The following is a 14,472-nucleotide window of genomic DNA, read 5'->3' as shown; positions in this document are numbered from 1 at the left end:
GAACCTAGCAAATCAATGTAAGCATGTTGAGTCATTTTTCTAACAGAAAGACTTTGAACTGATCCATCTACTTCTTTACTTGGTTCCCCTAGGAACTGAGGCATACATTTATGAGTTAGCTAGCTGGGGGAGAGAATTAGGTTAAAGGTGTGTTGTGTCTGACTAAGGAACAGAAACACTGGCCCACACAGGGTTTAAACCTATGCCCTCTAGCCAACTGAACTAATCACTCACAGTCAACTCAATAACATCAGCTCATATTTCCATAGTGCTTTGTGGTTTATAAAATGCTTTCCTTACAACAGCCTTGTGAAGTAGGTGGTACAAGTATTATTTTTCCCCATTTTACAGATAAGGAAACTAATGTATAGAGGTAAAGTGATTTCCTTAGGATCAAACATCCAGTGAACCCAGAGATTCCAATTCTCTGGCAGTGAATTTGCTTTCTTTCTTCCTTCCTAAACTTCTCTCCATCCAATGCAGCATGCATCATGCTCCCTCTCCAATTTTATACCAAATCTGCTATTATCAGAATAGTCAATTTGTATAAATCAAATAAAAGTAAATTCTGAAGAAGGAGCTGAGATGCTATAAAGTAGAATGACTCTAAAGCTACTAAAAAGATCACCAAGAAGGAGCCTGCATATCAATGTTATCATGAAGAATGAATAATAATTCTTTCCCCCACTCACCTTAACTATATTGGGTTTAAATGAAAATAGCAATGACAGCAAGGTTAAAATACTTCACTTCCCGATTCTATTACAAAAGCACTCTAAACTTCCTGAAAGAAGTATTAACAAAAAAAAAAAAAACAACAACAACAACAATAAGATAAACATCATCATTTAAACATATGATCATGTCAGATCAGAAAAAATTGAGTTCAAATGCTACTACCTAATAAGTGTGTAACTCTGGCAAGTCTCTTAACCTCAGTTTGCCTTAGTTTGCTCTTCTATAAAATAAAGCACCTAATTACTGGGGTTTTGTGAGAACAAAAGGAGATATTTGTAAAGAACTTTGATAACTTTAAATTACTTTGTAAATGCTAATCATCATCTATCATCATCATCATCATCATCATCATCATCATCATCATCATTCTCATTCTACTTTTCAGAAAATCCCTTCACTCATTCTCCTTTCTAATTCTTCCTTAGTAGGATGAATTGTTGTCTGGAGTTTCATTTCTATTATTCACAAAGTGAATCTTCATATCTCCAATATCCTGAAGAAGGATAAGGATTTATTTCGATCTTGATTCTTTCTTTTAGCCATTTTTAGACACTACTCCTCTTCCTACCAAATCACATATACCAATGCAACCTACATTGTGTTTTGTTGCCATTTCTTTTCCTTGCTCCCGGGTGATTTTTCTTAAGTGCATCAGATCAACTTTGTTGGCCACCAAGATCATTGGAAAGGACTCCCTGGGAAATAAAAGGACAAGAAAATCATCATTACAATTAAAGACAGATGCATCAAATGCCATCTATTACTGGACTCAGAAAGACAAGGAACAACAAACATATTTAGGAGTTAGTTTGTTGTTCAGTTTTAGTTATGTCCAACTTTTTCTGATTCCATTTGGGGTTTTCTCAGCAAAGATACTGGAGTGGTTTGCCATTTCCTTCTCCAGCTCATTTTATAAATAAGGAAACTGAGGCATACAAAGTTAAGTGACCTATCTGCAAAAGGCCACCCAACTAGTAAATGTCTGAGTGGTTAGTTAGTCTGCCATAATACTAACAGTGGTAAAGTCACACCCAAAGCAACCACATTTGGACACAAGAGACTGTAATGATGGTGTTAATATTTCTCAAAATCTATTTTCAGGACCAAATAGTCAAACAACTAGGATGTTGGGAGCCAGAGAGGACATGGGGAAAAAAAATTCAAAATTAATCTAGAAATTTTAATTTATTTAAGACTGTAGTTTTAAAATCATTAGCATATCTCATCCTCTTCTCTGATCCCCCCCCCTCAAAAAAAAAAAAAGAACCAGGACAGTTCAACTAATTTTGATTTAAGGATTTTGTTTTTGTTTTTATTTTTTACTACTCATGATCATCATATAGTGGGACTGTTCATAGGCATGGAAAGAGCTTAAAGCTAGGCAGGTACAACAGGAGAATCAAAGGGATGAATGACTATGAACAAGCTACATGGGGATGATGAAAGATAGCACTGGTAAAATTATAAAATAGAAAAAATTTATAAGCTCACTATGAGTCAATCAATGAAATGATACGGGAGCCTACATCAAGAAAGATACGATGCACAGGACTGTGAAGGCTGTGTGATACAATGAGTTTGGAGTCAGAGGCCTTGAGTTTCAATTTTCACTCTGCCATTTATTACTGTGTGACCCTGGGCTTAACTTATCTCAGTTTTATTTACTTATAAAATGAAGAACTATCTACTTCTAAAGTCTCTTCTATTTTGAAATCTATGATACTATGAGTAGATAAGTGCTATTCCATGGACTCTGCTCTAATCAGACAAGATCTATAGTATTCTTCCTTAGGAAGGAAATTGAAAAATTGGAAAGATCGTGATCCCAGGAATGAGGTAACTTGAAATCATCCCATATGAAGAACCATTGAAAGAATTGAAAATGGTTACCTTGAGAAAAGGAGATGGGACAAGAAAATGTGATAGCAGTTTTCAGGTATTTGAGGTGCTTTCATGTATAGGAAAATAGATTTGTTCTTTTGGGCTCCTGAAAGAAGCACTAGAAGCAATGAGTTGAATTTGCCTTGAGGAAGATTTTTGGCTTCATGTAAAAACAAATTTCCTAACAATTAGATGAAAACATGTGCATGTTATATATATACACTATGTAGGTATGCACAAATATTTATATATGCATTAATATGTGCATATGCTAACCTAGGGAGACCAATGGCAACCCAGTGGTGAATCTGAAGGATGTTATCTAGATCATTACTGGTAAGATTAACCGTCTAAAAGAGAATAGGTTGTCTCAGAAAGTGGTGAGTTATTCCTCGTGTTAGATCTTCAAGCAGAGGCCACATGAGACAAGTCAGATATGCTGTAGATGTCATTCTCAGCAACATTAAGACCAGATGGCATCCAAAATTCCATTCAATTCTGAGATGCTTTGATTTGCTTCTCAGTATAAACAGAAGCAAGAAATCTTTTCACTTTGTCTTATCTCTTAAAACAATGGGGTTTTTAGAAAACAGCCAGCAAGTTTTATAGGGGCAGCTGGGTGGTCCAGCGGATAAAGTACAAGGCTTAGAATCAGGAAAATTTATCTTCATGAGTTCAAATCCAGCCTCAGATACTTCCTAGCTGCGTGACCATAGGCAAGTCACTTAACCTTGTTTGTCTCAGTTCTTCATCTATAAAATGGGCTGGAGAAAGAAAAAGCAAACCATTATTAGTATCTCTGCCAAGAGAAACCCAAATGGGGTCACAAGAGTCAGATATAACTAAACAACAACCACAAAAGCAAGTTTTGTAAATTTGTATATAAGCCTGGTTCTTATAATTGGATTCTGAAAAATTGACCTGTACTTGAATTATAGAGCTAGAAAGAAACTAAGAGAACTTCTAGTCCATTTTCATTTTATAGGAATGAGTTCTTGAATCTGGAAGATTAAAATAACCATTTTAATTTTCTATTGATCTTGGTGACAAATCCTAAGTGAAGCCAGATGCTAGCTGCAACCCTGGCCAAAACCATTTTATTACCTGAGCCAAATGGAGAGGAAAATGGCATAAGGGAAACAACTGTTTGTGTTTCATTCTCAGAGGCTCCTTTCATCTTTACTCCATCTTTTAGATGATCAGTGAACATAGCCCTTGCCATAGAGCTGGATCTAGTTTTCCTAATATTTACTGAGCTAAGTTCTTTTGAAATATTTAAGATTTTCCTTTGATGTGCCAAGAGGAATAAAAACTACTGAAACTAGTTTCTTTTCTTGTTTCCTCCCTTCTCAGTCCTCATTGTTAAAGTGCTGTTGTCCATGGAGTAGAAAGGAACGCTCCCATGGAAACACCCTATTTTTACTGCCATTAAAAAAATATTATGGCAAAACATGTGTCTTGAGATGAGAATGTTTTCTGCTCCACGTTCTTGTGAGGGCTGGAGGAGAATCCTGTGATTTTGTCCCAAGGAGTAAGAACGGTGTCTCTGTAACATACAACGAGAGAGCTCCAATGAGCCTACCAGTTCCAGAAGGCTGATACTCATCCAGCAGGGATGGTTTAGGTAACATCTAGATCCATGATCTCAGATTCACCACTGAGTTGCCATCAGTTTCTTAAGGTGTGTGTGGTATATGTACATATGTATGCATGAGAACATATTTATATGTACACAATGTGTATACAACATGCACATATTTATAGATAAGATGTATATGTGCTTATAGTTATGAAGTAGATAGACATGAATGTGTATGTCTATATTTAACAGGAATATGGATTGAAACTGTGGTTTTATTGGTATAGGAAACTCCTAGATGAGAAAACTCCCTTTATCAATGTAGGCTGTAACTTATAGTCAGACAGTGGCTTAGCATTGAGAGGTTAAGGGACAAGCTTAAAATCATATAATCATTATGTACTATAGGTCTTCCTGGCTCTAAGGCCATTTCCCTTTCCACTGCTTTTGCAACCTTTCACATGGGTGAATTTATGGGTGTATGTATACTATATATATACACACACACATATACACTTATTTGCACATATGTAGTATGTATGCATGTATATATACATATACACATGCATATGCATACACATTTATTAAGCATAAATACATATTTATACTTGTGAATATAGACATAGTATATATGTACGTACAGAATTTGGTTTGAGGCAGCTGGGATAAGCTGATTGAGGCAGCTTATCCTCAGCAATGGATAAGGATGCTGAGGTTGGAGTCAGGAAAACCCGAGTTCAAATACAACTTCAGACTCTTACTAGTTGTGTGAATAAGGGCAAAATCACTAAACTCTGCATCTTCCAGTTTCCCCATCTATTAAATGAACTGAAGAAGGAAACAACAAACTGCTTCAACATCTTTGCCAAGAAAACCCAAATGGGGTTTGGACACAATTAAAATGGCTGGGATAACAACAACAAAAACTTAATTCAGTAGAATATGTCATTAACATGCCTATGAGAGGAAATATTTGATAAGAAATAACACCAAGAGGTGAGTGCTACTAACTGAAACATAATTTCAGTTGAGTCTTCAACTTTGATCCAGGTAACTTTGTATAGTTCATTCTGAGCTAAGTTCAAGAGCAAAATACCCAATTGAGCAATAAGTGAGGCGCAAATGCCTTTTGGTTTTAAAGGCATATTTAATAAATTTAATTGTTTAATTTCTTAAATAAAATGAAGCAGTATTCTGCAGTTAGGGGGTTCAGTGGATAAAGATCCAGGTGAGAAAATCCCTAATTCAAATTCAGCCTTGGAAATTTCCTAGATGTGTGACATTGGGTAACTCAATAGCTATTTGCCACTTGAGAAGGAAATGGAAAAAACACTCCAGTTTTTTTTGTTTTTTTGGGTTTTTTTTTTTTTTTTTTGCCAAGAGAACCCCACAGACAGAGGCTCATGGAGTTATGAAGAATCAGATACATCTGTAATGGGAAAAATTCTAGACTGGAGTCAGAGGACTTGGATTCTTATCTAGTTGATGTTAGTGGGAGATCCTGATCAAATTTTCTTTTCTCTCTTTGCTTCAGTTTCCTCAATTATAAAAAATGGGAGCTAGACTAGATCGACTCTAAAGTCTCTTCTAATTCTAAACTTATTATTCTAGAGTCTGATAATTTGAATTTATGAGGCTCAAGAGGCTTTGGATTTTGTAAATGCATTATTATTTTTAATCAGTATCCCTACAATAGCAATAACTTTTAACTCCCAGGCAAACTTCATCAACTATATTATCCCCTTCCTTCCAATCCCTAGCTCCGGAAACATGCTTGCCTTCTGTACTCCAAAAATTCTTTCTCCTTTGTGTTATATTATTATTATTATTATTTTTTTAAATAACTTTTTATTGATAGAACTCATGCCAGGGTAATTTTTTACAACATTATCCCTTGCATTCACTTCTGTTCCAATTTTTCCCCTCTCTCCCTCCACCCCCTCCCCCAGATGGCAAGCAATCCTTTACATGTTGAATAGGTCACAGTATATCCTGGATACAATATACGTGTGCAGAACTGAACAATTTTCTTGTTGCACAGGGAGAATTGAATTCAGAAGGTATAAATAATCTGGGAAGAAAAACAAAAATGCAAGCAATTTATATTCATCTCCCAGTATTCTTTCTTTGGGTGTAGCTGCTTCTGCCCATCTTTGATCAATTGAAACTGAATTAGCTCTTTTTCTCTAAGAGATCCACTTCCATCAGAATACATCCTCAAACAGTATCATTGTTGAGGTATATAATGATCTCCTGGTTCTGCTCATTTCACTCAGCATCAGTTCATGTAAGTCTCACCAGTCCTCTCTGTATTCATCCTGCTGGTCATTCCTTACAGAACAATAATATTCCATAACGTTCATACACCACAATTTACTCAACCATTCTCCAATTGATGGGCATCCATTCATTTTCCAGCTTCTAGCCACTACAAAAGGGCTGCCACAAACATTTTGGCACATACAGGTCCCTTTCCCTTCTTTAGTATCTCTTTGGGATATAAGCTCAGTAGTAACACTGCTGGATCAAAGTGTATGCACAGTTTGATAACTTTTTGAGCATAGTTCCAAATTGCTCTCCAGAATGGCTGGATGTGTTCACAATTCCACCAACAATGTATCCGTGTCCCTGTTTTCCCACATCCCCTCCAACATTCCACATTATCTTTCCCTGTCACTCTAGCCAATCTGACAGGTGTGTAGTGGTATCTCTGAGTTGTCTTAATTTGCATTTCTCTGATTAATAATGATTTGGAGCATATTTTCATATGTCTATAAATAGTTTCATTTTCTTCGTCTGAGAATTGTCTGTTCATATCCTTTGACCATTTATCAATTGGAGAATGGTTTGATTTCTTATAAACTAGAGTCAATTCTCTATATATTCCTTTGTGTTATATTAAAAAGTAAGACATCACTACTAGAAGTGGTGGGGGTCAATTTGAGGCATAGAACATTAACATTAGTAAGCCTTAGAGGATGGGAAATAAGGCAAAATAATTATTTTGGAAAGACTTTCATTTCAACCCACTTTTTCCTACCAAGTGAAAATGGTTCAAACTAGTCCTTCTTACCTTTCCCCCTTCTATCCTTACCACCCACTACCCTTTTGCTTTATTCTTTATTCCTCTCTCTGCCTTAAGCTTTTCTAACTCTCTTAATTGTTTTCACCAACCCTTCCCCTCCTCCAACTTTTTCTCTTTCCCTTCACTTTCCATCTCTTCTGTCTGTTTCTCCCATGCCTTCCCCCTTTCTTCCACCTCCCTACCCTTCATTATCTATCTCTCTTTTATAAATGACTCTCCCTAAGTGCTCTCTTATAGAGAAGAGTAAGGGAGCATGATCATAAAATTGGATACTAGGAATAAAGGGATAGAAAGAAAAAGAAGGAGAACAATATGATGTTTCTAGAACAGGAAACACATAGATCCAGTCACAGAATTATAGAAATTCAGAGTTGAAATGGTACCCAGTGGCTAGCCAGTTCAACCTGTACCTGAAAAATATCCCCTTTGCTATATTCCTTTTGGTGGTTTCTCATATCCAAAAATGATATGACGGGGCACATGAAAAGTAAAATAAGCTAAAAAAGTATTCAAAAACTTGAGTCTTGTTCTGGCTGGAGAGGGCTCAGACTTGAGAAGCAAGTTCTATGCTAAGGTGTAAGAGATGCGAAAAATATAACTGTAGTCTCATTTGAGAATATTTTGAGATTTTTTTTGTCTTTTTTCATCTCTCCCTCAGTTTGTTCATCTCTAAAAATAAAGGAGTTGGACCAAGTCATCTCTAAAGTCCCTTCCAGTTCTCACACTATAATGTAAGTATTTTCAGGGAGTTCTTGGCTCAAAACAGTCAAAATGGCAATCTTGCAGTATCCACTATTACCTATTATAGGAAAAAAAAAACTATCAAAGAACTTTCATCTCAGACTCTTTGCACTTCTAACTTCAGACTTGTCTCCTTTAGCTTAGAATAGGACATGGAGACACCCAGTGACTCTCCATTTCTTCCCAAGCTATTTCCAAAGGTATTATTTCAATTACTATAAGCATTCCTAAACAGTAGAGCAAAAGATGAAATTCTTTTCTGTAAACTCATAACTTTTCTATGTAGTCTAATGACTCCCATTATAATTTTACAGATATCTTCTCAAAAAAAATCATGTTGGCTTTAAATTATTTTTTTTAAAGTATTTCTCAGGGATTCCATTACCCTTAAATACAGATAAATGCTAATCATGCCAGGTTCAACTGATGTGCCCGGATTCAGTGGAATTCACAGCATTTAAAAAGGAAAAGCCACATGACAATGCTTTTCCAGATAGGATTCAGCCTGTATTTAATTATCAAATATTTGCTGTAGAATAAAAAAGGAGTGCTTTCTGTTTTTAAAAGTCAAAGCTGAATCAACAAGTATTTGAATTCTATGTATATACCCAGATACTACTCTTCTTAACATTTAAAGACATTTCTCAAATCAAGGCTTGTTATTTTGCAATTGTATAGAGCTCCCCACTGAAGATGATTCCTCTATCAATTAAAATCATCATCTTAAATCTCAGAAATCTGCTTGGAAACACATTGAGAGGTTGCCTTAATGTCATATAGCCAAATATGCCAGAGACAAAATTTGGACTAGGGTCCTACTTAGAAGCATCTAACTCTCTAATGACCATATTTTGGTGCCTCTCAAATACATACTAATACTAATCTAACATTTGCATGACATTAGCACTCTATAGTTTGTTGTATTTGACTCTTTGTGACTCTATTTGTGGTTTTCTTGGCAAAAGTACTGGGGTCTTCTCCAGCTTATTTTACAAATGAGGAAACAGGATTAAGTGATTTGCCCAGCATCCCACATGAAGTGTCTGAAGCAGAATTTGACCTCAAGTCTTCCTGGCCCAGTACTCTATCCATTGTACCACCTAGCTGTTGCTCATATTTTATTCCTATTAAATTTCATCTTACTCAATGTAGTCTTCATTGTAATGTTAAATTCTTTTGGATCATGACTCTGTCATTCCATGCCATAGCTATATGACTCTTCCTTGTGTCATCTGCAAATTTAAGAGCTAATTTTGACTCATCCAGAAATACCATTCAGAGAGAGATGGGATCATCTAGTCTAAATCTGGAGCTAGGAAGGTACCCAGAAGTCCCGACCTATACCCTCATTTTTATAGTTGAGGAAATGGAGGCTAGGAAGTTAAATGATTTTTAAAGATGAAATTTGACTTCAGGACCAAGATTCTAGGGCTAGTACTCTTTCCATTATACATTATACATTATAAGCCTCCTTACCTTCACTGCTACAATGTACTGGCAACATTACAGAGAAATTGCATATAATGTAAGTTTGCTTTGTACCTACTTTTCATTAACTCTGCTCTTGTGGAAATTTGGGGTTTCCTATTTTGCACAGACCTACAGACCCAAATCACATTACCAGCTTTTCTATTTATTATGGGATCATTGATCTAGAGTTGATTCTATCTTGGGTCACATAAATCAAAGCTCAGTACTCTTTCCACTACATTGCATTCCCTCCTTGGTGGGGAGGTAGAGAAAGGGAAGGTAAGTTGGGCTATGGTTAATTAGGATTTCAATAGATTTTTTTTTGCCTTGTTGGCTAGCTGGAATTCCAAATGAATGCCTCATCAACTGGCAAATTAAAATTAAATGTAAGAACAGAAGGATATATATTAACTCAATACCTGCTAATCAATAGTACCAATCAAATGTCAAAAGCAAAGTGTGGCTGAATGAGATGAAGGAGAAAAAAAAAAACAATGGCCTGGGAAAAATCATGAGAAATGAATTCTTATCCCAGTTTTGTCACTAGTCTTGTCACTGTAGGCAATTCCCTATTCCCAAGTTTTTGTCTCAAACTAATTTTACTAGTTTTGTACATGATTGGTTGCTTTTCCTTAGTTTGTCTTTGTGTATTTTCTCCAATTACCAATTTCAAGGCAATATTTTAAAATTCTATTGTGTTTTTTCCCCAAAAAAGGTACTGTTCAAATGCTGAAATGCAGAGATCTCCAGATTATTTTCATTATATCAAATATTGGTCAAAGCAAATGGATCATTGGTTGGAGGAGGTTGGAAATGTTTTCATTGGAGTGTGAATTCAAAACTTTCAAGATTATATTTTGAATGGTTCATAATCTATTCTTTGAATATAATTTAACAGTTTAGAGCCTAATTATAACTAAGGGTCTTTTTTCTTCTTCTGATATTTTCAAGTTTAGGGAGAACATTTATTGAATCAATAGAGGAAAGATCTCTATCAAGAAGTTTGGTCCTTTTCCTATCTTGGGTTCCTAAGAGATTTTACCTAAAGAGAGCTAGATAAAAAGCTTTGTTTTGTTGCCAAAAGAAAACTCCAGGGAACTCTCCTGACTACAGTAAGAGTCAAATCCATAGCTCTTTGTAGCCATTAATCTTCTCTAGGGATGAAGTCAGAACTGTAAATAATAGGCTCCAAATCTAAGGATTGGATGAGTAAACACCGGAGAGTGGCTGAAAACTTCCTTTGTCTCCTTACTGTTCTTTCAGGCAGATATCTCTTTATTAGATAAGGTGATATTTTATGGTGAGTGACTTTTTTGACCCTCGAAAGTATGTATGCTTTATTCATTTCTAGCTGTCTATAGTTCAGCACATTAAGTAGATCTATGGGCCACTTAGAATTTGGCCTCCTTCTGTAGGCATATGGATAAATGGGATGTCACATTCATCTTCCTGAACTGAGGATCTAATGCAGACAGATACTTGTTAGTTGTGAGGGGTGGGTGGGAAGCAATGTAGGTGGGAGACAGGTGAAAGAATGGGAAATATTGTAGTAACAAGTCCTGGGTTTAAAGGAGTAGTATGATTCTACAGTGTTTAAGAAGGTCAGGATATGGATGAGGTCGATGATCAGACAAACTTTACATACTGGTTGGCCTTGTCCTGTCTTAAAAGTGAATCCTATCATATGAAGAACAGATAACAAAATATACCTTCTTCCTTTTGGCAGAAACGTGGGGAATTAGGGGAACAAAATGATATTGACTATTATTTACTAATACTTTTCTTTATTCACTATTACTTTATCAATGGTTCAACCTTATCTGATATAGCAAAAAAAAAAAAAAAAAGACAGATACAGTGACAGAATCTCAGTGATTTTGTTTGTTAGGTGGAAGAGTTCGATCTAGGGGGAAGAGTATATACAGAAATTTCTGTGAAATTAGAGCAAAAGTCATCAATAAAATTTTTTTAAAAGAAAAAATTACCACAGCAGAAAACAATTTCATCTTATTTATACTGCTACTTATAAAAAATATTTTTATTGATGAAACTAAATATTGTGCAATTATAATGACAAGCCTGACCCCAGAGCAGAATTGAGAAAATGAATCTCCCTTCCCTCTTTGCAGAGGTGAGAGTGTGGACTACTGCATATACTCTCAGATAAAGCTGATGTATTGATCAGGTTTGCTGAATTGCTGTTTAAAAAAATTTTTTAATGGTTTTTAATGGGTAGTAGGAGGCAAGAATATATTTTAAAATGAATTAAATCTACCTTACTCATACCTCAATGAGAACATCCTTTCTTGAAATAGAGAAGAGTAAACAGGAAAACAAATCAACAATGTCGCATTTGACATTATATTTGATAATATGACTCCTTCCATACCTAAAAGTCTACCAGGCTTTATCCCCACTGTTTTGCAGCCACTTTCATTTCCTTACTTCTTCAACTTAGAGCAAAATATGCTTAGAGAATATTTGCTTCCCTCAATAACAAATACTTTCAGTTTCAATTTGATGTTGATTACACTGAGCTCTGGCAGAAGAAAATCTAAATCTTTTCATTCCAGATGGTCCATTTGAGAGCCTAGGCAACTAGATGCTGCATTGACTAGAAAATATTAAGCCTGGAATCAGGAAGACTGAGTTAAAATCCTGTCTTAGATATTTACTCAGATATGTAATCCTGGACAAGTTATTCAATTTGTGTGCCTCAATTTCCTCAACTGTAAAATATGGATTATAATTGCACCTATTTTCTAGAGTTGTGATGATCCAATATGATAACAATTGTAAAGTTCTTAGCACTGTGCCTGGTGTATGGTAAGTCTTAACAAATACACATTTCCTTTCTTTGTTTTTCTCAAATAGTCAGATGAATATGTTAGTTGGATATTTCCTCCAACATTACAGGTTGCAATCCATCCACATCTGCTCATACTCTACAAAACATGTCCATGCCCTCCTCTAAATTGGCCACAAGGTCTCTACCCAGAGAATTAGGAGCTTTCTTTTTTTGTTGTTATTGAGTTGTGTCAACTCTTCATGGCACCATTTGGAATTTGTTGACAAAAGTATTTTAGTGCTTTGGCATTTCCTTCTCCAGCTCATTTTACAGATGAGGAAACTGAGGAAAACTGGATTAAGTAACTTGCCCAGAGTCACACAGCTAGGAAGTATCTGAAGCCAGATTTGAATTTACAAAGATGAATTCTCCTATTGGTAGAAAGTTTCTGGAGCTGGATTTGAACCGAGGAAGATAAACCTTTCTGACTCCAAACCCTGTACTTTATCCACTGTACCATCCAGCTATCTCATGGAGGCCTTCTTCTATTTCTCCTAACAATGAGAGGATCCTTGTAAACCCTCAGGTTGTTTTATCCCTTCAATTTAGCCCAATAAATTAGTTAACAAATACTTGTTCCCCATCCAACTCCCAACTTTGGTCATGACTCACCTGTCTTTGACTCTTAGGATGAGCTGGTGAAACCGGTCTACATGCTCAAAGCTGGCTTTATCTGTGACAGAGAAGACAATGAGAAAGCCATCTCCTGTCCTCATGTATTGTTCTCTCATTGCACTGAATTCCTCTTGCCCAGCAGTATCCAGAACTGGGAAACAAAAACATAAGGAGGAAAGAAGTCACTGTTAGCTCATGCTGCAATTACTACAAACCTCAAAACCAAACAAAAAAGGAATGGACATATTTTCTGGCACCATAACAGAATGTATTACCAAGCAACAAAAATAAGGCTACCCTTCAAAAATGAAGGTATTGTGATTGATCCAATAGACCTTGAATCCATGTCATATGACAATTGCTTGGAGAAATGTGGGGATATTTAGTTCTGAAAAGGCTGGGGGGGAAAACCTGAATACTTTCTTCAAATAGTTTATGGGGCTATCATGCAGAATCAAACCTGATTCTCTTTGTCTTTAGAGGGCTGAATTAGGAACACTTTAGGTTTGCTGTTCCCCAAAACTTCCAGACTATTATAACTGTCCCAAAGTGGTATAGGCTGCCCACAGGCAATACTTTCATTGGAAGTATTCAAGCAAAATCCAAGTGATCCCTTGTTGACTGTGTCATAGTAAGAATTCCTCTGAGGTACTTCTGAGGCTGCTGCTGAGATCCCTTCTAAAGCTTAATTTTTGCAATACACAGTTGAATTGAATCAAACTATCCACATTTCCTACCTCTCTACTCTTTACCAGGGATAATGCTAACTTGGAACATGGACTAAGGTGAAAAAGGAATATAGACCTTAATCATGAATAAAAGAGTTTGTTTGTCTGTTTTAGTAAAAATGAAGCTAATTTTGGGGGAAATCAGACTCTAGATCTTGGCCTTGTCTGCAACATGTTTCCATCTAGTGTGCTAACTGACTCAGATATTGCTAGAAAGAAACAGCCCTTATAATTACATCATACACTGCAATTTCTAATAAGGATCCACACATTTCCCTGTGAACAGTTCAATTCAGTAAAGAGGTTTGATCCCAAAACTCAGTTCAATTTCAATTGTCCAAACCACTGAGTGAGCAATCAGAAACCATGCAGACGTATATAGGTTAAAATGTAAGTATATTAATAGGGACAATAAGTCGGGAGAGCTAAAGAGTTTTTATGATTTTCCTCCCTTCTTTGTTAATGTACCTTCCTTCTTCAAATTGCTTTGTGACTTATCTGTGTAAACTCCTTGAGGTCAGAAACTGATTCATTTTTGCTTTTGTATCCACAGCATCTAACATTTCCTTGTACATAGTATCTGTTTGATCTGCAGGGACCTGATGAGGATACAAAAGTTGGCTAATCTTCTAGAGTTGTTTGGGGATAGGGATGGTTAAGTTATTTGCCCAGTACTACACAGATTATCTGAGGCAGAACTTGAACCGAGGACATCCAAACTCTCTCCACTGTGCCATGCAGTCATTCACATAGTGATACTATGTCATTAACAAACATTTGGTGGATG

General features: G+C 36.0%; 1 protein-coding gene across 5 annotated transcripts in view; it reads right to left on the bottom strand.

The window, feature by feature from the left end:
- Positions 1–14,472, bottom strand: part of MRAS (muscle RAS oncogene homolog) — a 107,964-nt gene that overhangs the window by 12,333 nt on the left and 81,159 nt on the right. For all 5 annotated transcript variants that reach the window (XM_051985620.1, XM_051985619.1, XM_051985621.1 and 2 more), the window contains 2 exons: positions 12,955–13,108; positions 1,334–1,433 (listed from right to left, as the gene is read on the bottom strand). In XM_051985620.1, coding sequence (XP_051841580.1) covers positions 1,334–1,433; positions 12,955–13,108 — 254 coding nt within the window. The remainder of the gene's footprint in view (positions 1–1,333; positions 1,434–12,954; positions 13,109–14,472) is intronic.

This window comes from Antechinus flavipes, chromosome 3 (assembly GCF_016432865.1).
Source record: "Antechinus flavipes isolate AdamAnt ecotype Samford, QLD, Australia chromosome 3, AdamAnt_v2, whole genome shotgun sequence".
Lineage (NCBI taxonomy): Eukaryota > Metazoa > Chordata > Mammalia > Dasyuromorphia > Dasyuridae > Antechinus > Antechinus flavipes.
Note: the sequence above shows the minus strand (reverse complement) of the source record. Positions and strands in the feature narration are given on the sequence as shown.